We start from the raw sequence: 22,780 nt of genomic DNA, 5'->3' as shown, positions 1-22,780 counted from the left end.
GATCAGGTGATCAATGAAACTTTGTGGGATTGCTGCTCACGCCTTTTTTTATTTGTGCCACAACATTTTCACGATCAATTTGCTGATTAACGATCTCCTTCAGGTTCTCTATAGGGTTCCGGATCCGGAGATTGGGGCGGCCAGTTCATCACCATGATTTCATTATTCTTAAACCACTGTTTGTCTTGTTGGAATATCCATTTTCATGGCATATTGCATTCATCATAAGGCAACATAACATTTTTCAGGATGTCATTGTACATGAAGCGGACCATTATTCAATCGATTTGATGAGTTGAGTGATGAGTGAGATGAGAATCCGCTCGCAGCAAAAACATCCTCAGACTTTTACATTGCCTCCGCCATGCTTCACCGTCTTCTAACAGTAGCGTGAATCTAAGCGCTTTCCAGTTGGTCGACGTACACGACAATTCTCGTCGCTTCTAAAGATGTTGAACTTAGAATCATCACTGAACAGAACCGTCCGCCATTTCTGAACATCCCAGCCAATATGAGATTGAGCGAAGAGAGCAGATCAGTGGTTTTTTCGGAGGACGACGAGAGAACAATCCGGCTTCAACGGCACGTCTTCTGATTTTCCGGTCCTAAACAGATAGCTGCATATCCATTTGCATCTTGAACGAAGATTTGAAAGAATCCGTTTTCATGCTTCGTACGATCATAGTGTCCTTGACGTGATGGACCGTAGTCTTACACTTCTATAGTCCACATAACTCTTTGCGGTTGCACGACATTTCGAGCCCAGTCTAGATACGGTCCATTTTTTCACCTCATACTTGTCACAAATTGTTTTTTTTTTTTTGTGTGACATTGCACTCATAATCATCGATTATTTTCTATCTTAGTTTCAACCCAAGGCTGTCAGGTGTCATTTTGGTGTCTAGTAACAAAAATATAAAGAAAGCATCAGCACCTTCCTCAATAATTATGCTGGTCCGGATAATAGTTCAAAGAAGCGAGAAATTACAGTTGTTTTGACCAGCAAAAAATGGTTCTTGTCCACAAAACACTCGCTGTGATCTGTAAATTTGACAGCCGATTGCTGTAATAAACATGCAGCAAACATCCAGATTTCTGAACCGTCAACTGCAGTAAGTGTCCCGTTTTCTATTCCAAAAAATCGAAATTGGCTGATCTCTTTTTATGATTGCTCTATTTGAGTTGCAAATGTTTTTTCCAATACTGTACATGATTCCTATACCAGCGAGAACTGTACCAAAAATCACTAAAGAACTAAAATATGCTACATCAATGCCAAATCTTTGCAGGATAAGAAATGCCAGTTATTTGCTTGCCAGGTTTGTGTTGAAAATTGCTTTCATTTGCCTTGAATGTATCATAATAAGCCTAATCTGACTTTTAGACTGCAATCATACATATACGAGTTCCTGGTCACTCAGTTCTCTGGTCAGCTCACGTCCATGCTCGGTTTAAAGAAGTTCTTTTGATAATTGACGATTTGAGAACGATCCCATCCGTACCGGATGCCCATCGCATCCGGACCGATCGCCTCAGGGGTCAGGACTGATTATTCAATGTCCTAGTGCTACCGACTGAGTAGAGTTTCGTGTGATTCAAACAACCCAGGATAAAAAGTTGGCAAGAAACTACTATAGGACTTTTCGTAGTCAAGACGATATCCACAGATCTCTTGTGATCGTGATGGGTGGCCTAACGGACGTGGAATGGCAAGATATTAGCTATTATTTCGAGGAGTTTTCTCTAATATGCCCTGTTTTTAACCTTATCTAACACAAGATATCTCATGATCTATTTTAATTCGACAAAATGGCAATTTTGCAATCTTTAAGTAAATTGAAGCTTAGTCAACCTTTTTTTTTAAACTTACTGTATTATTAATTTCTTAATTGATATTCATTTACTAAACAGCAATAATCCATCAACCTAACCTCATTAAAGGGCATTAAAGTAACCCGCAAGATAAACAACACCCATAAGAACAGGCACCATCGATCGGGCATCGTTAAACTCAATTACCAGTGCTACCCGTAAAGCGAAACCGTCTCAACGCACATTAAGAAGCGAAGGATAATTTAGTGCTCAATTTTCTCAAGAAGCGATTTCCTTTTCAAATTTACGCAAACCGGCACCGATACGTGGGGCTGAGCGGAGCCTTTTAATTATCACTTCCGGCGTGGAAAAGTGTCACCCTCGAACGTATCGGAAAACAATCATCCTCGAATCCCGGGCCGGGGCACATCAATTACGCAAATTAATCTAATCCATCTATGCTCACCGCTTGTGACGAGCGTTAACCACAATGGTTCATTTAAAAAAAGGCTCAATAAAACCAACGAAGGAAACCGGTCGTTTGGGGTTTTGCTTTGCGTGGAAATGGAAAACCTAAATGCCGAATTGAGAAAAAGAAAAATCCGCACACACACACACACTTTAATTGCATTAACCGAGTGAATCTAAATGTAGGGAACGGAATTGGGTTGTGCAAAGAAAAGTGGCTCAGTGACGTCGTCGACGGTTCGTGTGCCTCCGGCAGCCATTTCGCATCCTTCGGGGAATGAAAGAAAAACACCTGAATCAACTGAAATAAAATTTCTGGGCCCCAGCAAAGCCCAGCCTACCGGCAGCTTGAGTAAACAATTATTCAAACCGGCCAGCAAACGGGAGCGACTCCCGTGACTGCTGGCGGCAAAATTTGTGGCTGGCTGGCGGTTTTTTTTCGGACGGAAAAATCCGTCCGTCTCTCAAGGTGCAAGACAAACTGGCCTGATTTTCTTTCAGCTTCTGAAAGTTTGTAGCTTTGGTGTGTGTGTGTTTGGTGCGGTTTTCCCTCGGAGGGAAGGATGGTGGGTTCGGGTACGAGTTTTTACGGCCCATGTTTGTCTTATGCCTGCAGGGACTTAATCACACACAGCCGTTTATGCAGCACATCCTCTAAATTGGCTAATGTTAAAGTCGCAATGAGCGAGAATTGGAGTGGAAAGAAACAACAATCCAATTTCGAATGAAATGCACTTGCTGCGAGGAAGCAACAAAAAAGGAGGAGTCACTCGCGAAACCCTTCGTCGAAAAAATAATAGATGGATAGATTAATTTAATTTCGGTTTTCCTCTCCTTGCACCACGCCTTAAAGTAAGCTGGATCTCTCCAGAGACAGGAAACTCAGTGATCAAACAGAGCTAGCAAACTGCCAAATCATAAAGCTGTCCTTTTATTTTCCCTTCTTTTGGCTAAAAACCTCGCTATAAGCACGCCAGATGATCGACAATGGAGGTTCAATACACAATTTAAGCGCGCTTCGAAGGGTGACCGAACCGGGAACAACTTAATTTTCCATTGTTCAATTTCCTTCGGGTGTCCGGGCTCAGAGAGGCTGCGAAAATGGTACCATTAATCAGTGGTTTATTTTGTAACGTAAGTGTGAGCGCGAGCTGGGTGTCGGTGGTGCAAATGCACTGTGGTGCTAATTCGTAAATTATGTAAATTTAATAGATCCTGCCACATTGCTGCCATTTTACAGGCGCGTGTAATGTTTCGATCTGCATTGCCTGCTGTAAACAGGAGTTAGAATTCCAGCCGGTTGGCGTTTGTGGATGTGTGCTTTGGAGGAAGGTGTATTAAAACACTAATTATGATAATCTAATCGATGAAGGCTCGCTACGACCTCTGAACTGTAGTGCCATTTGCCAGATAAACATTGCAAAATTCGATCGTGTCACGCGACACGAAGCTCGAGGGAGGCAGTTTATCGATTTATTTAAACTTGGTAGTGAGTTGAAGGTAGTCTTTGAAATTCCTAACTCAAGGATTCTTGTGCTCCCAACATTAACCATTTCTGTAAATCATTAATAACATGCTTCACCAGCCACAGTACTCAGCATTCTTTCAACACTCATGTAAGTTCTATTAAGTGATCTACGCACTCGTAACAATTTATGACAGCACCGTGAAAAACATATCCCCCCCTTCCATCAATCCAAACCCATCAGACATAATTGTTGAAATGAAAATTAATGGACGGCGCCATTTTCCGCCGAGCAACAAACACCTTAGAGAGGCTCCCGTTGCTTTCAGTTGTCGTAGATCAATGCCTCCTTACAAAGCATAACCGTGGCACACTCACACACAAAAAAGAAGGAAAATTCAAACAAGGGTGCGAACAGGCTGCACGGTCGCCTTGCTTCTGTTTCATCTCCAGCTCACGATTGAGGTAACATTAGTGAGCTATTAATGGCTGCTGCTGGTGCAGCGTGTGGTAAGAAGAAAAGGGCCCGCCCGTTACCGTCGTTGCTGCAGACAAAAAAATGAATCCTGTGACGTACCATCTGTCATACTCATGTGTGTGCCTCATGTGCAATTCATAATGTTGCCATTGGTCTTGTAGCTTTCCGGTGCTGCCCTTGCTCGGGTGCTAAGATAAGCTCTGAACTATTCTTAAAATCTCTCCTCGTGTTTATTTCGTCTTATTTGGCGTTTCTAGAGGGGAATATAAAATATGTGTGCATTCTTTCGATTGCGCTTTCTGGCGCCGGTACCAGTCGCGCGATTCTAAGGAGGGAGAACAAGAGCATCAGCTAAGTGAAGAGCAACAGCAGCAGCAGAAAGGATCGAACCAAACGATGATGATTTAATTGACTACACCCCTACGAAGAATGAGCCACGCGTTCCCTGCTGGCGAGGAATCCGTCCCAACAGGAAGAACAAGACATTGCACGGTGCAGTTTAATCATCAGGAATGGGCATCGTTGTTGGATGTGTCAGATCGTGGCAGAGACTGGAATGACAAATCACTTCGATGCACGCTGAATATGTTTGAGTGTTATAAATAAACGCCATGCATTCGGGTTGGGATTCTTTGAAGATGAATGGAAAGGGAAATTGCATTGGATAAGTGAACTGCATCGATGAGTAATCAAGCAGTGATGCAAACGGTTGTGCATTCTGGTTCGGGAGTTATATTGGGAGATCCGGATGGTTTGCTGTGGTCTTTTTTGGAATGCAATTTCACACACATTTTGGATTAAAATGACTCACGAAGTTCAATTTTAGCGAAAAAGTTACGCCGATTAAGGTTGAAAAACATGATCCATGTGTTCGCTTAGATGTATGCAATTCGCATTGCATAAGTAGCTCGTTAAGAACTTTCGGATGAATGTTAGATAAATGGAATTGATTAAAATACAGTTAGATAAAACAGATTCGTCTAGGAATACATAAACATTCGACTTTACAAACTTGTTAACTTCATCTTTTAGAAAAAAAAAACATTTTTTCTACAAAATACTCCTTTGATGCACTACCAATGTTACACTCACTGCCCTCACTATCATTCTACGGAGGGTCAATTTAAACTATTTTACAATTTTGCCCTCTCTGTCTTGGAGTAAATATTTACCAGTCAATCACATTATTTACGTTCAATTTACATCCTCATTGAGCTTCCCGATCGACTCATCGCATCCAAATACACCAGTCCTGCTGTGGCAAGAGCAAACGAAGAGCCATTGCATAATTATTAATATTCGAAGCCTTCCACCGTGAAAAACCTCATCCTTCACTTGCCGACGTACCAACAAGCACGGGAAGATACTGGTGTTAAATTGAAAATTACTTCCAGCATAAAGACCAATCGCTTTCAAGCAATCAATCACCATTAGCGCACGCACAGTGTGGCATGAAGCCATCCGCCCGAGGAAGGGGTCATCATCTTTACTGACGCTCGCCCCCATATTGGTGGGTGTGAAATGTGCATTCTTCTGCATTCAGAACCATCCATCGATACGCTGCAAAGCACAAAGATGCGTGGTATACTTTATTTACACAAACGTTTATGGCATTCTCTGGGTTTTTTTTCTGCTTATTTATTTATTACTTACTCTGCGCACTCTATTGACAATCATCACCACGTTGGTTAACGCGTCCGTCAATGTCAGCAACATCATCGGGTGGGTTGGATGGTTTATTTGCATATTTTTATTATTTTTGCTGCTCGTGATGTTCATGGCGCTGTGTATAATCGTGACAAAAATGATTTTTAAGTTGAAATTTAGAAGCACATTTTTTGGATTAAAATAATCAATAATTGTGCTGCATTAAAAAAAGATTAATGATTGTTTTTGGGAGTCTAGCGAACAAGGTCTCTGCGTTCATCAAGCTGAGGCCACTCTGGCAGCAGACACCTAATCCTATGGTCCAGGCTTTGATCCTAGCAGCGTCATTATACATTATACCTAGAACCTAGAAGCAGTATTATGACTTAGTCCAACCGGTATCAAAGAATTTTCGCGTCATGTATGCTATCGTTTGGTGGCACCTTGCCACGATATACTCGAGCTATTCCGTGAAATACAGCATCGCATCAATAAACACGCATAGATCTATGGCGAGATCATTCCTCATGAGAATCTGTCCGTTTACTTCATTGCTGAAGATAGTAGGGAGGGGCTCGTGATCGACTAAAGGTGATGGTGACGCATTTGTCGACATATAGTGTTTAAGCGTTGAACTTACACCAGGAGTTGAAATCACTTAGCGAGGCTTGGAGAAATAGAAGGTCCACACGTACGGATTTGACGTTCGAACAGCAGTGGCTCAAGATTACAACTTTGAGAACGTCGGAGCATTCACGAAAGATCCTTAGATGTAAATAACTGCTCAGCCTTACTCATAGGAACAAAATGCAGTAATATGGCAACAGTTTGGAGCCTTGTTTTTGCTACTCTTCTTGCATATAGGTATCAATCAAAGTGCTTTCCCGGGAACTGAAAAAATACCGGAATATTATTGCTGGAATGTTATAGGGACTCAAGGTGTGCGAAGTAATTCAAATAAGACTGTCAAGTAAGGGTCCGAGAGGTTCAGCGTCGTGTGTCGATCTTTCGAACGTAAAAAATCAGAACCGTTCCTGTACACTGTTCTGATGATAATTAGAAGGTTTTGTATTAATTTGGTTTTAAACTTTAATTGTTTTCCTCTCAACATTAAGACTACTTCATTATATTTTATTCATGTTTTCTTGTTATTTCTTAATTCTTTCGTCTTCATTGTGTTGTCTTTCATGTTTTTTACTCTTCTTGGGATTGGTGTAACAAGTTTAAAAAAATGTAATTTATAGTTGAGTGTTCAAGCAATTTGTCATCGCTTGAACCTGCTTCCATCGTTTCTGATACGCAAATTAAAGTCCTTTTAGATACATATTCATCGATCGAAACGTTTTCCGTCCATTCATTTAGCTCCAGCAAGCATCCAAACCTCTTTCTTTGAAATCTTACCATCATCAAGAGGCATCTTGTCCACCTTGCATGAATTGCAACTGGACACTATCGGCCTCGGTTTACCCAACTGCAGCTGCATCAACACGTAACGGGACGAAACGAACCGTTTTGCTGATTTGCATGCCCCATTCACCCTTTCTACGTTCCATTCCAACAAATAGGAGGAGATGGTTTCTGCTTTCATGGGAGAATCTTGATGGCCTTTTTTTTCTTGCCTCCCTCCCCAACGCTGACCAGTGCTTTGGAACGATGGCTTTAGCCGGCTGCTTTCTTGTTGCACACTGGTGAGTCAAATATTTGCGTGGTTCAATATTTATGAAGACATTAATTTCGAGCATCTCGTTCCCAGCGTCTCGATACGGTGAGGGGGGGGGGGGGGAAGTTGTGAGCAAAGAATGTACAGGGCACGGTATCTTCCTACGATCTTCACTTCAAATGCTGCAGATCCTGCAAGGGGAGCGAGTGGTTCTACGAGCAAAAAGCCGGACACAAATATTGACCGCAGACAAATGTTTACGTCATGATGCAATTTAACGAAAGAGTTATCTGCTTTTCGGGAAAAGGAGAAAATCACTCCCGTCCCGTGGTACGTGTAAATGATCCAAGCCCGTAAGATTACAAAAGCAGAACGCCATTAAATGACCATCGCAAACAACTGAGTAAGGCATCGCGTTTTTTTGAATAATGACCCTCGATTTAGTGTTAATTGAAAAGCACAAAAGGGAGCAAAAGGACGCACCGGGGGAGATATAAAATGGTCACAACCACAACCCGGGGAATCCTTTTGTCCAGCAGATAAACGGGTTGCGTTCGGGGAAGGGAAAGCAATGAAACCTGGAATAAGCAATGCTCAATGTCGGTGTCGTTTTACAAGTGAAGGGATCCTGGCCAGGATGCAGTGCATTTTTATAACATAATCCGATTACGCTGAGTTTGGTTGGATGGGTTTTTTGCCTTTTTCTCTTCTTCTCCCGTTCCTGGACTGCGACTTCAATTGACAATAGCACTGGAGGGAGTTTTACTCGGGAAGACAATTTTCATTTTACGGACGTGCGTTTTCAATTCAATTAAGATGTACAAATATTTTCCCTGCAACATTTGGATGCTTTGCTAAAGGGAGACTTGAGACTGATGGTAATGATTTTAGTAAATTGTCAAGTTATTCCAAAGGACGTTACCCTTGATTTTCCAGTTGTTTCAGTTATTCTAAGTAGGTTAATGAATATTTTGAATTTCATATTCAAAAGGACAACTCTTTCTCTTAATAGATATACAGAAAAAGAAAAATCTCCCCCGGTGCTGATTGATGTATTCCTTGTTTTCGCTCATCATTCCATCATAATCTGTGCCATTTTCATACCCACACGCCTCACATTCAACGCCTTAATCTCCGTGGAGCATGTTCATCCGGATACGTACTGTGTGGTTTCATGTCAAATTCAATCTCCAGGATTATGGTTGTTTTTCTTCACCACCAACAAATGTTGCTCTTAATCGCAATGGGCTAAAATTGATAGAGGGCAATGAATGTTACGAACAAATCTCTACCCTTTGTACATGCAAAATCTCATTAAAAATTAGAAATTCCTCGGCTGCTCAGTTCAGCTTGGGGGCTGAGTCAGGAAACTGGAATTTGTGGTGTGATTGTTGTAGGATTGTGTTTTGTTAAGTAAGATGTTGGGTAAATCTTATTATGGAACAATTTTATTACGGCTTTTATCTCTTTCGTTAGTGGGAAATAACTAGTTTTTGTACAGATGGAGGGTTCTTATGTTTTAATTACATTTTATTGGATAAGGGAAATTGAAATAAGCTAGACTGTTATCATTGAGAATGAATTTTGAATGTATTAACAGTTTCTTAAATATATTTTTATTAAACTCCAAAATGACGGCTTCTTGTCGTATAACCAACCCCGCAAGTGTTCAAAAATTACCCATTTCACAAAGCATTTCTTCCATAGTATGGGGTTTAATTTTTTGAAATATAAATTAAAGTTATTTTTCTTACAGACCATGCGAAAATGTATTCGCTTGCATAAAGTTAATTTTGTTTTATTTTAACCCGTGAAATCCAAGGAAGTACGGAGGCCGAGGCGATAGCGCCATAAATCTTCTCATAACCCAGCCCGGCAGGCAGGAGCCCGGGCTCCAATCTTACCTGGACAGTTCTTCCGTAGTAAGGGATAGTCCAATTACGAATTATCATCATGTCTTAGTATACTTATACCATTCGATGGCAGGCATGTATGAGGTGCGCCAAGTAAGCAATAAAGCCAAGGAAAAGAACAAGGAAGAATTCGTCATATAAAATAAAATTTAAAAATCTACCTTATCCAAATCTAACACAATTTAACACTACAATTTTGTTATCGATAATCACTAAATCGTAAACAAAACATCCTTTTAGATTTGCTGCTACACATACGGCAACATTAAACGGTTTACCATGTAGGCAAATGCAATAATAGCACAACTTTTCATCAAATTCTTCACAGCCTATTCAGGGCCGGATCAGTGCACAAAGCTCCTAGTGGCCTAGCTTGCGTCATGCGAACAACGAACGTAATACATTTCGTCTCCTTTATCGTTCGGGTGAACATTACAAGCCACACCACACACAACCATCCTTCAACCAAGCATGTTTACACCAACCACCGGGCATGAAAGGAGTAGAAGATTCTACACTCCTTTCACAACCAACCGGCGATAGTTTTCTCAAGGCAGGCACCTTCCACTAGCTGGTGCTTGACTGGTGCTACGGGTAAAGCTTTTCCATTTTTCCTTCGTCTTCGTCAAAGATACACAACACAGCACATCTCACCCACTTGAGTATAAAACATCAAAGAGAAAAACCCAGCACACTGTGGCTGGTGGTTGCGATTGAATTCGACAGTAAAAAGATGCATTGCGCTTGTTGGCGGTGTTATCTCTCTTTTTTTTTTGGGGGGTTACAAGAAAACTCCCAAATAAGATTATTTAGACTATAGTTTACCACACAAAACATTTATCACATTATTTGAAAAATAATTCAAACAAAGCTCTAATTGTAGAAGGGAGAATCATTGCCTCAACTCTTCTCGCAAGAAGCCAATGTTTGAAGAACGCTCAACAAAGAAGCATCAAAAGATTATGATCCCACCCCTGCTCGGACGAGGCAATAGGATCGCTTTAATCCCATAATGTCAGCATTTTACCCCTTTGTCGGTGCTGCGAGCGTCCCGTAGCGTCCTTTACCTTTATTTCCTACTAGGATGTTGCTCGTTGCTGGGCAGAAGAAGCATCTTGTAGGATGCGATCGTTACACAAGCAAATATATTCATACCGAAACCCTTGGTGCGTGTCAGCAGACTCCAATTTCCGGTGCACTCTTCATGGATCTTGATCCCGAAGATGAACCGAGGTGGCCGTTTCGATCCACAAGAGGAATTGTTGGGCAAGCTTTGGTTGAAAACTTTGTTTGATTTTTCATTATTTATATAAACCATAAGTGGCGTGAAAAATGGCGGAAATGATGGCAAAAATTAAACATAAAAAAATCAGGCAAAAAAGAAAAAGAACCTAACCACGTATTTATAATATTTTCTTGCCAATCTTCTTATTGAGCTATTGATTGTTGTAGTTTCTCTTGTGGTGATGTACAACAATGCTATAACTGTTGGTGTAGAATGGCTCTATTTTTGCTAACGGTCGCTTGCCCCACAGCCATTCCCCAAGAAGCTGAAGTGAGCTTTTCTTTTCATCTGCTAAAAAAGAGAATACCAAACGAATGGAAAGGTTTTCCTTATCCCGAGAAAAGAAGCGAACGTGGTTTTTCCCCCTATTCTTTGCTCGCTTTTTCTAGCATCACTCTACCATGCACGTTGGACAGTTGCAACAGTTTTCCTTTATCGTAATGATGATGATGCTTATGGTGAAGAGGATGCTGCCCGGTGGAAAACAAACCCCGCACCCAATGCAATGCGAAGTGTATTATTTTCTTTGCTCGCGCTGATACTTCCATTTTATGCGTCCAGGGGTGTGTTTTTGCACCCGCACCCGCTCTACGACTGTTGCTTGAAGCTTTCCATTAGTGAATTCTGGCAAAATGGTAAAAGAATGCACGAAATAGCGATGGTACAGCGATGGTTACACTTTGCAGACGCTTACCGATTCCCGAAAAGATTTCCAGCAACAAAGGTGTAGCAATGTGGAGGAAAACAACAAACGCAAATGCACACCTCAACAGCACTTACATGCAGTGATTTCCCGTTTCTTCACATGCTTGTTGGAGTAAACGGTTTTGCGAAGATTCGAGAAAATTAAGGACCATTCGCGCGAATGGACCGGGAGTGTTGAGTTGCCCTGTACGTATCGTGAACCGTAAAGTGCGATAAGAAACGCAATGCTTTGCGGTGTGAGCCAGCTTCTTCTTCTTCTCCTCCTCTTTCTTATCCTCCCTAGCAATCGCAGCACTGGTGAAATGATGCATTTAATGGATGCATTTCTTTCGGTGTGATGCAGCTGTCTTAAGTACGTTCGGTGGTTTGTAGTTTGTAAGTGAAATGTGGCATGTAAATGATGATTTAATGCTTACAGATTTGCAAATGCAGTATTCGTTAATAAATTTAAATTCATAGACGTAGAGCGACTGTGAAGTAAATGAATTGTGCAAATTTCGGCGTGTTTTGCGACCATTTGAATTTTTTTTTTGAATATTTTTTTATGCCAAAATGAATTGATGTGCGTCCGTCATATTGACATGGCCAGGTTTTCAATAAGTTTTCAGAACACCCGGTCTGTAGTCTTCCATCTACGACTGGACCCGATCATCGACAAGTTTGACTCCACTTGATCTAGCTAATGAGCTCCCTGTGATCGTCGACGCCTTGTGTCGAAAGGGTCGCAACGATCGTATCTTACCGAGTTTACCTTTCTTCGGGATAAAATCTGTCAGGATCTCAACGCCAACCAGCTCTGCGGTTGATTCTCCTTCGCCACACGTCCTGCAAGTACTCGCCGTCAAAGAGAGTCCTTAGTACATACCGCTAAAAAAAAGAAAGGTTGCATTAGCGCCATCCATCAGCATAATCCATGACTCGTGCTCGGTAGAAGACTACCGGATGTATCAGTGCGCGTTATATGGTGCATTTCGTGCGTGTTTGGAGTCTGAGGCAACGGACTCTGCTTCCAAATCTGCAGAAAAATATTCGGGACTGAATTTCCTGGACAACTCTGGACTGTGATGACCAAGAAGTAAGCGCAGTAAAGCCTGATGCCCTTCCTATACACCTATAGGGTGTATGACATCACTTAATTGTTAAACTCAAAATTATCTTCATAAAGTAAGGTGCTCTTTTAATCATTTATTCGCTTTCTACCACTTGTCTACCATTATTTTCTTGCAGTTTTTTTCCTCCTTATGCCATTCTTTAATTTAATTCTCTTTTTAGTTTTATTTATTCCTGTAACTATTTCTTTCTCCCAGACAATAAGGCAATGAGCCGGCATTATTCATATTCATACTAAAAAATAAACATTTTTTCTCTTTTGTTATTTAAAATAATTAATTTTTTTTAAATGTTCAACTTTTTTGTGTTTGTTTTTCAAAGAGATTCTTCTTCTTCTTCTCCTCCTCTTTCTTATCCTCCCTATTCTTCTTCTTCTTCTTCTTCTTCTTCTTCTTCTTATTCTTCTTCTTCTTGGCTTAACGACCTTCTACAGGTCAAGCCGGCCATCCAATGGCTTACTAGACTTGCTGAAACCACGTAGTTGGATAATCAGTTCTCACTACGGGGAGACGGTCCGAATGGGATTTGAACCCTGGTCCTGCCGTATGAAGACGGGCGCCAAGGGTCATCTACACCACCAGGCCAAAAAGATAAATATATTTCAATTGAAAACGGAATTTTAAACACGTTTGATAAAAAAAAAACTTATCAAGATGAATTATTCCTTATAGCGACCAACGTTCCCTAGAAGTGTCCTTGACCCACGTGGACGATAGTGATCTTCACGTAACCAAACCATACACACAACACGTGCAAGTTCAACTGGATACGATCTTTATCTTTTGCTCTACATTCGAATGAATCATCCAAAACCATTGGTCCAGCAATAATCCATCGGTAACTGCTTCGTATTTTGTAGACAAGGATAATAAAAACCTGGAGAAAGCATTGCATTTTACTGCAATTTAGTTTCCCTCCCCATTCCGAATAAAGTCACGTGTCGCTTTTCCCCGCGATGATAATGATGATGTGACAGGGAGCAACACACAGAAAAAAAAAAAGCTGGACAGTACAATGCAAGTGACAATGCTAATGTAAATAATGTTCACGTTGGAATTGATTCGGCCCGGCACCGACAATTGTAGCTTTTCCTCCCTTTTGTTTCCCCCTTCCGATAATCGGTGATTGATGAAAAGGTTATGATTGTGCAGTTGAATAAAATGGTTCTAGATTTGCTGTGAAACGGATGGATGAAGAGAAAAAAAAACCCAGTGAAAGAAACTATAGCGATAATTCATTAGGAAGATTGGACCTGAACTTCGGGCCCTGTTTCCTGAACTCGACCAGCATAAATAAACACCCTATTTTGGCTATTCTGTCTAGCGTTCAAACGTTTAATGTAATCACCCTTTTCTCTATAGTTCATAATTTGTTTCTATTTTACACTCTACTGGCTTGAGGGCAGAACTGACGCCCACTCCTACGGCATTTGAAGGTCGATTGTGCATCCTTTCGTATGTCTGAGTCATGGTTAGCTCCTGTAGCCTGCGGACGAAACAGCGCAAGGAATTATAATTATGTCCCATTTTGGCTTTCGAAAATATTAACATTTTTGGTCGAAAAATTTCTCATTTTTTCTCTAGCACGGTTCACGTTCCTCTGTTTACACCCTAAAAATAAGCTGGAAAACAAAAGTTACAGTCCGTCAAGGATGGGAACACAGTGAAAGCCTACTGTCGGACAGCTCCCACTCCACAAAAAAAGGGAAACAAATTATATGGGGAAAATTGAGGCAAAAAATTGAAATGCAGAGTTAGGAATGCGATCAAACAATTTTATCTTACCCTCCCTTTACGGTAGGGATTGGCCTAGCATATCCTTCGCCGCCCACACGGAACAAAAGCCCCTTGCACAGATCATGAACCACCCTGGGCCTGGCTTTGCATTGACCGACGCATGAAGTTTACCCCGAGAATTATTATAATAATGCACATTACTATGCCTCGTTCACGTTTAGCGCCCTACTTCGTCAAACAAGGACGACGCTCAGGCCGTGCATGCCACGAGCCGATGACAATAAAAATTATCTATTGTCGAGTGGCTGTTGTCTCCGGTTCGGTTCACGATTTTTCCTACTCGTCTGTCTGTTTGGAAAACCCCGCCGGAAGTTGTACGTCCGTGCGTGCGGCAACTTCCGTGGCTAATTCCCGGCTTACGTTATACGCAGTCTGTGTGGAAATGTGAATGTGACTTTTCACCAGTATACCGTAATTTTTCATTTGCGTAATGGTGGCGTACAGGGCGGACGCTGCTCTCAAATGTTACAAACGGGGCTCTTTTTGCGAAGAAAGGGAAACCGCTCACGGCTCCCGGATGCGACGGATACACATGCACAAATGTCTATTTTTGTGCCTGTAGTTAGCAGATTTGTGCTGTGCAGTGATTTGTGCTGGAGCGGCGTGTGCATCATTATCATCGGCACGCTGCTCGGTATCGGTTGGGAATGGTTTTAATTTCCATTCGGCGTGGTGCAATGGCTTGTGACTTGGGAATTTGTATTCGTGCTGCTCATTTGGGTTAATGACAACAATTAACGTGTAGAATGCTAGAATGTAAAAGAGAGGTGGGAGTTCGTATGACATTGGCGGCTTAAGTGGGACTTTTAAAGTCATTGGCAGTGACAAGTCGCTATGATATAATTTTTTAAATTTGTAATTACAGCATGGACAACCAATCATGTAGACTTATTTTGTATTCACCTAAAAATTAAATATGTAACACAAATAAACTAAATTATAATGCATTCCAATCTCAAGCCTTCAGTAAAACCCTGCATTGGAAGGTTATTACGTTAGTTGCCGCTTATTTCCGCTAGATGGCTCTAACAGTTTATGCGAATGAATGTTTTGTCCTATGTTCATTCTCAACATAATTGGGTGCTACGAAAAACGGCGTCGTTTAGTGTTATAATTTTCGAGTTATATACATTAAACCAAAGAAGTTTGCTTCGAATAATATTTAATTCATTTCAAAATATTTCGTTACAATTAATTCCTTTTTTCTACAAAGCTTTATTGATTTTCCGTGAATTTTCCTAACGATAATTTAGTTTACTGATTCAACATTTAAAAGAAAATGTTCATTAAAATTCGTATCTCATCAAAAATCGGTCCAAAGTTCTTATCAGTGGTTGCTCACCAAAAACGAACTTCGGATGAACAAGATGCCGGAAAACCCGGGAAATTTATTACGACGGGTTCGCCCACGGGTTCTCGGGTGCGAACGATTGACGAAGTTGGCATGAATGGTTTAATACGAAGATGCCCCGTGTTGTTTATGCTGCTTATGTTCGGCAACATACGAAGCATCGCAAATGAATTTTCAATTCTCTTTGTCGCTCTCTCGGTGCCGGAAGCGGTGTGTTCATTCTTCATGTTCGGTTCCAAACAAATCTCCAATGGATGGTTGAATTTTTCCTAGTTGAGAAAGCATAATAAGGTCAGATAATTAAAATGTTTAAATATTCTGATTTTTTCCCCAAAAAAAAATATTTCAAACCGTTTGTCAAAAACGGTCAAACAAGCATAACGGCAGCATTTCGAGCATGATTTTGCCCCGAGATTTTTGTTTAAAAATATTTAAATGAACCCCCAAACGGACAATACCGGCCTGGGCAACTTCGGCCGCTCGGTGATAGGGGCAGCATAACATCTGCGCACTTCGGCCACGCACTTCGAGTTCATCGGCCCATACAGGGAATCGATGTTCATGGATTCATTCGACCGTCAGTCTGCTTTTGAACCGCGCGGAAGGTGAGCACGTTTGTGATGCTGTTCGCGGAGGCCGTCAGCTAAAGGAAACGATACGCATCAATCCCCGTGCTTTGTTGTGTGTGCGTATGAATTGTTTTGGAATAATTGCAGCTAAAGATGCTGCTTATTACGTTAGCAGTTAATATTAAAAGCCTGTGGAAGTTGTGCAGAAGTGTAAAATGTGATCAATATGAAAGAGAACAAGTGCATGTATAGCCCTTACTGACGGTTGAAAGGGCTTTAACGATGCCGGTGCACAAAGCAGTGCAAAAAATGTGGCATAAATTCGCTATTTTGATGCATTGTGAAAAAAAATGTGACACAAAAGAAAAGACGTTTTCCAAAACGCGCCCCAAAGTCAAATCAATGGAACCCAATTGCCCTAAATGCAAACAAAAAATAAAGCATTATTGTTTGTTAAGTTTTTGGGTTTCCCTAAATACCGATCTTCCGGCGATGACTCTCCAAAGTACAAACACCTTCGTAAAAGGGATAAGTGTGCCTTTTGTGCGGTTGTGTGGTCGTGAATTGAAAAAGTTACCAGAGTTTTTGAAGAGGGTCAAATTTTAATAAGAACCCAAAAGGAAGTTACCGGGGAGGAAAAAAATAGCGGACCGCGTGCTGCCTTTCATTCATAAAGGGCAGGTACTTTCCGGTTGGAGCAGCGAAGCTCAGTGAGCTCGGTTGGAGCTGCAGCGGCCATGTTTTGTGTACAGCAGCATATCAACGCATGAAAAAGCAAGCTTCGGGTGCTTCTCCTGGCTCCCCACAGCATGTCGGTAAAGGACGATGGTTCTGCTGTTGGAAGTCCCTGTTGCTAACCGACGAGCATCCGAACAGACTTCAGCTACAACTGTCTGTGTTTGGCGGTTTTTGCTGCTGGGAACCGTTCGGTGGCTGGCAGTGAAATGAGTGGGTGATAAGTACCGGTGTGAAAATTGCGATTTCCCAACCGTCGCTCGCCTCGCCGCTTCAGAAGGCAATGGAACATGGCACGAATGGCACGCTCCACCGGACACGAAACGAAAACGTCTTCGAAACGGTGGTCGGTGGCAAGTGTTTTGGGGTGTAGTGTGTTGGCATTACTTCTGAGCATGAATGTTGTAAGGAAACACAAGAACACCATCCAGTAGTGAGCGCTGCATGTTGTTCAGCTTGTGAACCGGACGTGCTGTGAACTGTGATGCTACCTCCTCCGAGCCAAGCCATACGAAATAGGTCCATTTTCTGCTCCAAAAACATGCAATGTGTAGCAAGGTACAGCTTAAAATTCAACCAGAGAACATTCGCAGTGTGCTGATGCAATGCTCCTCCTAAAAGGCTTCCCGAAATGGAAATGAAAAGAAACACTTTGAGTGACCTTTTGTCACTTTGAAGAGGAAACACTTCTCAGACATTAATGACAATTTGCGATTATCTACTCATCGGGACCGTTTAGGGTTCCGCTTTGCGAAGCTTAACGCAGGCAGCGAAGAAACCGGGGTTAGAAAGAGGTCCAAATTGCCCAAAAACGGTCTCGGAAAACTCGCCATTTCAACCAACTCGTTACTGGCCCGCTCAACAATCCCGGAAATTAAGTCTGCGGATTTGCAGATTGGTCCGACTCCCGACTCGCAACACGGTGGCGTGCTGGCGTGAGACACAGCTTAAGCGTTTCGTTTTGGGGTGCGTTTTTCGCGTCCCGCTAGAATTCCTGCGCTTACGAGAGAGCTGGTGGACAAAGGGAGCGAAAGGGGTTTTTTATTCATTTGAGAATAACTGGAAACAGAGAAGAAAAAAAACACAGGAAACATGAACCCTGGGATGGGATCGGACGTAGTGTATTAGCGTCCGGTGCCTACGATGCCCACTGGCGTGTTAACCTGCACGGCTTGGTGATGAATAATTAATCGCTGGTCATTCATTATAAACGAGTGGCCGGGTGTTTTGGGGTATGGGCTGTCGGTAGCGCAGGTCCCGCTATGCCCTTTTGCTGTGGGAGATGAGGACTTAATTAAAAACAAAAATCTTCTGCAAAGGGTTAAACATATCGCCTACCAGACGGCTGACCCCGGACTGCCATACTCCAGGAGGGGAGTATGGCGTTGTTTTATGTGTCTGTACCGAGCGAACCCTTACGGGCATGCAAATTGGGGAGGGAGCCATTTTTTGGCATCGGACACACGGGAGATAACCTTCAATTTTGAGGCTCCAGATTGATTGATGGATTGAGGCCGATCGATCCGGGTTGTTTTTTGATGGACGTGTTGGTGATATTTGCAGCATAAGCTCGTACATAATTATTGGTTCAAAAGGGGCACCAAACGGAAACCCTAAAATTGGTTGCAATTCGCAAGGAAGCGCGTGTGATACTTGGAATGATTTCACCAAAGCACGCTACACACATCTCGAGGCATACACTAGCGAGCGAAGAACCGGTGAAGCAGAGGAACAGAAGCATCTAGCACCGGGGTAGTGTGCGGAGAGTGAGAGTGTGGCGAAAGCAAAAAAAAAAAGAGGAGCAAATCTCGCACATCGGTTCACTTCAATTGACCGGACATCGGAATGCCCTAATAGCTGCCCGATTTTATATCACTCACACTTGATACATTTTCGCTATGGTGTGTTTGCGTGTGTGAGTGAGGTACAGCTTTTGCACGTCCCAGTGAAGCACAAGCTCGGTCCGGTAGCGTCAGTTCTTTCCGTGTTTTCGATCGAACCAATCGAACATTGTACCGCGTCGTGACGTTTTGGAAGGGGAACAGAAGCCGGAAGCGTTGTTCCGAAGTGAAAATTGATTGCAGCATACAAAAAAAAAAAAAAAAAGGGAAGCAAAGCAACAGCAAGTTGTGCAAAAGTTTTCTCTTTTTTTAAATGTCGATTTTCATTCAATTTTCTCGTGTTGTGTTTCGCGTACCGCCCTACAGCAAGCAGCCGAGTTTAGCTATTCGTGTGCCAAAACCTGAAATCTAGTACCAAAAAATAGGAAACGAAAGATCAATAAAAGAATTGTGCTTTGCAAGTGTGCAGAAAAAGAAGTGCCAAGTGAACGTAAAGTGGTTGAAAAATAATTATAATAATAGTTAGAGGAGGTGCTTCTGCTTTCTCCTATCATCGGCTTGATTCGCCATTTTGCTGCACGAGCGGTGAGTGGAGCTGGTGTCAGTGATGCTGGAGAAGGTGCCAAAAATCGAATCAAATTATAAGTGCGTTCGGGTGCATGGGTGCGTGTAAATGCGTGTAGTGCGGTGTGGCTGTGTGCGAAACGATGGAAGCAATTTTCCATAGAGGCTACTTCTACTGCGACGGTTGCCACGGTTCGCTTTATCCAGCTGATAAAGCACGTTGCGTGAAGGCGATGATGCGTGTGGTGGTGTCGGTGTGATGTGTGGTGTAACGCGTTCTCTCCGGTACACCTGTTTAGGTAGTAGCTAGAAGGTATAAAAATTCAACAAGCCCCAAATCGAGTGTGTATTTGCGTGTGATGGGGGAAAGGTACCTTTCTCTAGCCCTCTAATTAAGAAAAGAAGGTCAAAAGAAAAGATGATCAAGAATTAGCTAAACGCAAAAAGAAAAAAAAAAGTAGTGCCAAAAACATCCGCATCGCGCCGCGTGTGAGTCCAGTTGATTTAACGAGCATCCAGAGAGCGAGCAGAGGAAGGAAAGGCCCATTTAATCTAAGCCCTCGCCTGTTTTTGGGACGCGTGCAGCAGACGCCAACTCATCATGGTGGATATAAGCTCAATTATCGAGGGAACTGTCAAGTTTCGAGATGGAAAAAAGGTTAGTAGAAAGAGATCAAACAAAATGTTTTGTTCGTGGCCCGGTACTGAAGTGGGCGCAGGAATGAAGCACTAATTACCGACAACAATCGTTTCGCTGTGGGAATCGTCATCCGTCGAAAGGGATTAACTACTACTGCTGATGGTACACTACTGCTACTATTCCCGATGGTCGTTGGATTTGTTCGTCCAGCAGTTTCAGAATTCCGGAGCTACATTCTGATTATGTATAGTTGTTGTAGGAATGATATCCAGTGCATGCGCTTGTCTTTATGGTAAAGCTGCGAATGGTTATTGCAAAGGGAAATAATCCTTCAGGTCGTCCTGAAGAATCCTGATGAAACAGGGGAATACTTCTTAGGATCTTTTGATCGTTAAGTTAAAAAGTGTTTATTGAGTGGTATAAGAGAGCTTTTTTCCAATCAGATTTTATGGTCCTTGTTGGCCTTAACCTACTTTGAGCTAGTGATGATATCTTGGAATTTGGATGAACCCTAGCCGAAAAGTCGATTGGTATTCTGAATCATACAGGTCTAGTTTTTGGATCAAGAATCGTGTGTTATGATCCATCAATTGGGTGGTGCAGTGGTAGAGGTTGGGGTTCGAAATCCATCCGAACCGATTCCTTGTAGTGAGGGATTCGATGACGTGACCTTGTAGGTCGTAAGAAGAAGTTCATCAACTGACTTATTAATTCTACCACCTCAGTTATCTCAGTATGAACCTGCTTTTTCTGCAATCATCTTTTCTCATAAGGCGAATTTCGATGTCGAATAGGTTCTGAGACTCATCAAAAACTAAAACTGTCTACGAATCGATCTCGTCTACGACATCGATATATTGGTACACATAGATGGACGATTTAAACACACTGCGAATCCCAGCTCTAAGCAAAACAAAATCCAATGTCTATTTTCGCACATAGGTTTAACCTGTTCAATTGTCATTACGCTTCGAAATTTCGAAGCAGAAGAATTTAAACCAACTTGCCGTTGGTCTCGCGTACCGACATTAGTCCCCTGCTCTAGCCTAATGTTACACTTCCCACCATGAAGGTTAAACTCTTATTCAAGTTACGCCTAATTGGGCACCTTGTTTGAATGTCTTGGAAAAGCGCATTTTGTTCGACCTTGAAGGAGAAAGACGAAGAAAAAAGCTAACCGACAAAACCACCCGAAACACTTGATGGGAATTTTCCACGCCCAAGACCTTGTATTACTTGCTAATGGTTATTTTCTGCAAAAACATCTCCCGAACAGACACAACCGCTGCGTAGGTTGGTTAAATAAACGATTTGCAAAGCAAAAATATAAGCTCCCGTTCGCGCTTTTGTGGGTTGCGTAAACGAAACTGAACCGCGGAGAAAAGAAGAAAACAGCCCGTTGCAGAGCAGCGCGGCAACTGCCGGAGAACTCGTTAGGTTTTGAAGATCGGTTGCAGTTTTTTTTTTCATTTGTTATTTTTGTGGTTTTCCTCGGTCTGCTGAGCTTCGCCGATCTGATGATGATGAGAAGTTATGATGGTGGAGACCGAAGAAAAAAAAAACCGGTGGTGGGGAGAAAATTCATACCCCTCATTTCGTAAGAAACGGCATAATGACCTTCGGAGTGATTTGCCAAAAAATGCTTTAAAAAAAAAAGATGATGAAAAAATCATCTTTCAGCTGAAGAAGCCGCCCAGAAACGTGGACGATGACGGCGCACTAGCCCGAAACGGTCCGGCGTGGAGGTGGAGTATGCCTCCGATGATTATTTCGGGCTTCGAGCTTTTTTCTTTTGCCAAGCTCCGGTTATGGGTGGAAGTAATTTCGTTAGTCTATAGTTTTGGACCAGCGGCCTTTCCCGTACCGATGGTCGGAAACTTTCTCACGAACTTCCTCCGTTTTTGCGTCTTCCCTGCAGCCGGTTCCACCACGAAACGCGGCGACGTGACTGACTTGAATGACTGGCCGAAAGTTTTGTTGCGGAAAAGTTTTGCATCCCGCATTCTCCATCGTTAAGGGAAGTTCTACCGGCAACTACCCGGTTAGTTTGTAAGGTGTCGTAGTGAGGTGGCCAAAGTTGGTCTACACTTGTGTGTTGTGGGCCGGTCGCGAACAACCTCAAATGTGTTCCAGTGTACGGACATGACTTCCGAAAACGGATATGTTTCATTTGCGTCAGATTTGGATGATGTAGGTAGCTGAAGCTAGGGCGTAGGTGGGGTTTCCTCGTCACAAAGTTGCATTCCATTTCACTAAGAGAACCTGTCTTAACCTCCTGCAACTGAGAAGAGTCTCGTTCAGAACCGTTGGACGGTGAAGCTCTCCATTTCCATCCAGCGAGACGACCGATCTTAATCCGATTAGACATTTTGCATTTATGCATTCAGCAATATTCTCCATCCGCTCAGTGTACCTAGTGCCTGGGCGACCTCTGTACGACACGCATATGCTCGGTAAACTTGCTCCTCACTCCAGGCTCAGGCTTTCAAAGATGAAGCTGAAATTCTTCAAACGATACGTCGAACGGTGAGTTGATACCCATGAGCGTGTGTTTGCAGAAAATGCAACTGTGAGGAAAGTCTGGAAGTTATGATATGCATTTTTCATCTCAGCCTCGGATTGATTACGCCCGGAAAGCGGCACCAGCTTTGCATAGGGCTCGGGAGTCACTACCTGGGCTGTCGGTGTTGGTGCGATGGAAGAAAATTAATTTTCAATAATTAAAACCAGACTCCGGAATC

The 22,780-nt window shown here is 42.4% G+C and overlaps 2 protein-coding genes across 5 annotated transcripts in view; one reads left to right on the top strand and one right to left on the bottom strand.

Moving 5' to 3' along the window:
- The window catches only part of LOC126567930 (condensin complex subunit 2), a 299,174-nt gene that overhangs the window by 46,009 nt on the left and 230,385 nt on the right, over window positions 1-22,780 (bottom strand). The gene's annotated exons all lie outside the window — the stretch shown is intronic.
- The window catches only part of LOC126567764 (uncharacterized), a 407,639-nt gene that overhangs the window by 219,967 nt on the left and 164,892 nt on the right, over window positions 1-22,780 (top strand). The window contains exon 1 of one of the 2 annotated variants that reach the window (XM_050224047.1): window positions 19,999-20,057. The exons of the other annotated variant lie outside the window; for it this stretch is intronic. Within the exon in view, the coding sequence (XP_050080004.1) occupies window positions 20,001-20,057 (57 nt within the window). The 5' untranslated portion in view covers window positions 19,999-20,000. Of the gene's footprint in view, window positions 1-19,998; window positions 20,058-22,780 lie in introns of those variants that run through there. 2 annotated transcript variants of the gene reach the window in all.

The sequence above is a fragment of the Anopheles maculipalpis genome, chromosome 2RL (genome assembly GCF_943734695.1).
Source record: "Anopheles maculipalpis chromosome 2RL, idAnoMacuDA_375_x, whole genome shotgun sequence".
Taxonomy (NCBI): Eukaryota; Metazoa; Arthropoda; class Insecta; order Diptera; family Culicidae; genus Anopheles; species Anopheles maculipalpis.
Note: the sequence above shows the minus strand (reverse complement) of the source record. Positions and strands in the feature narration are given on the sequence as shown.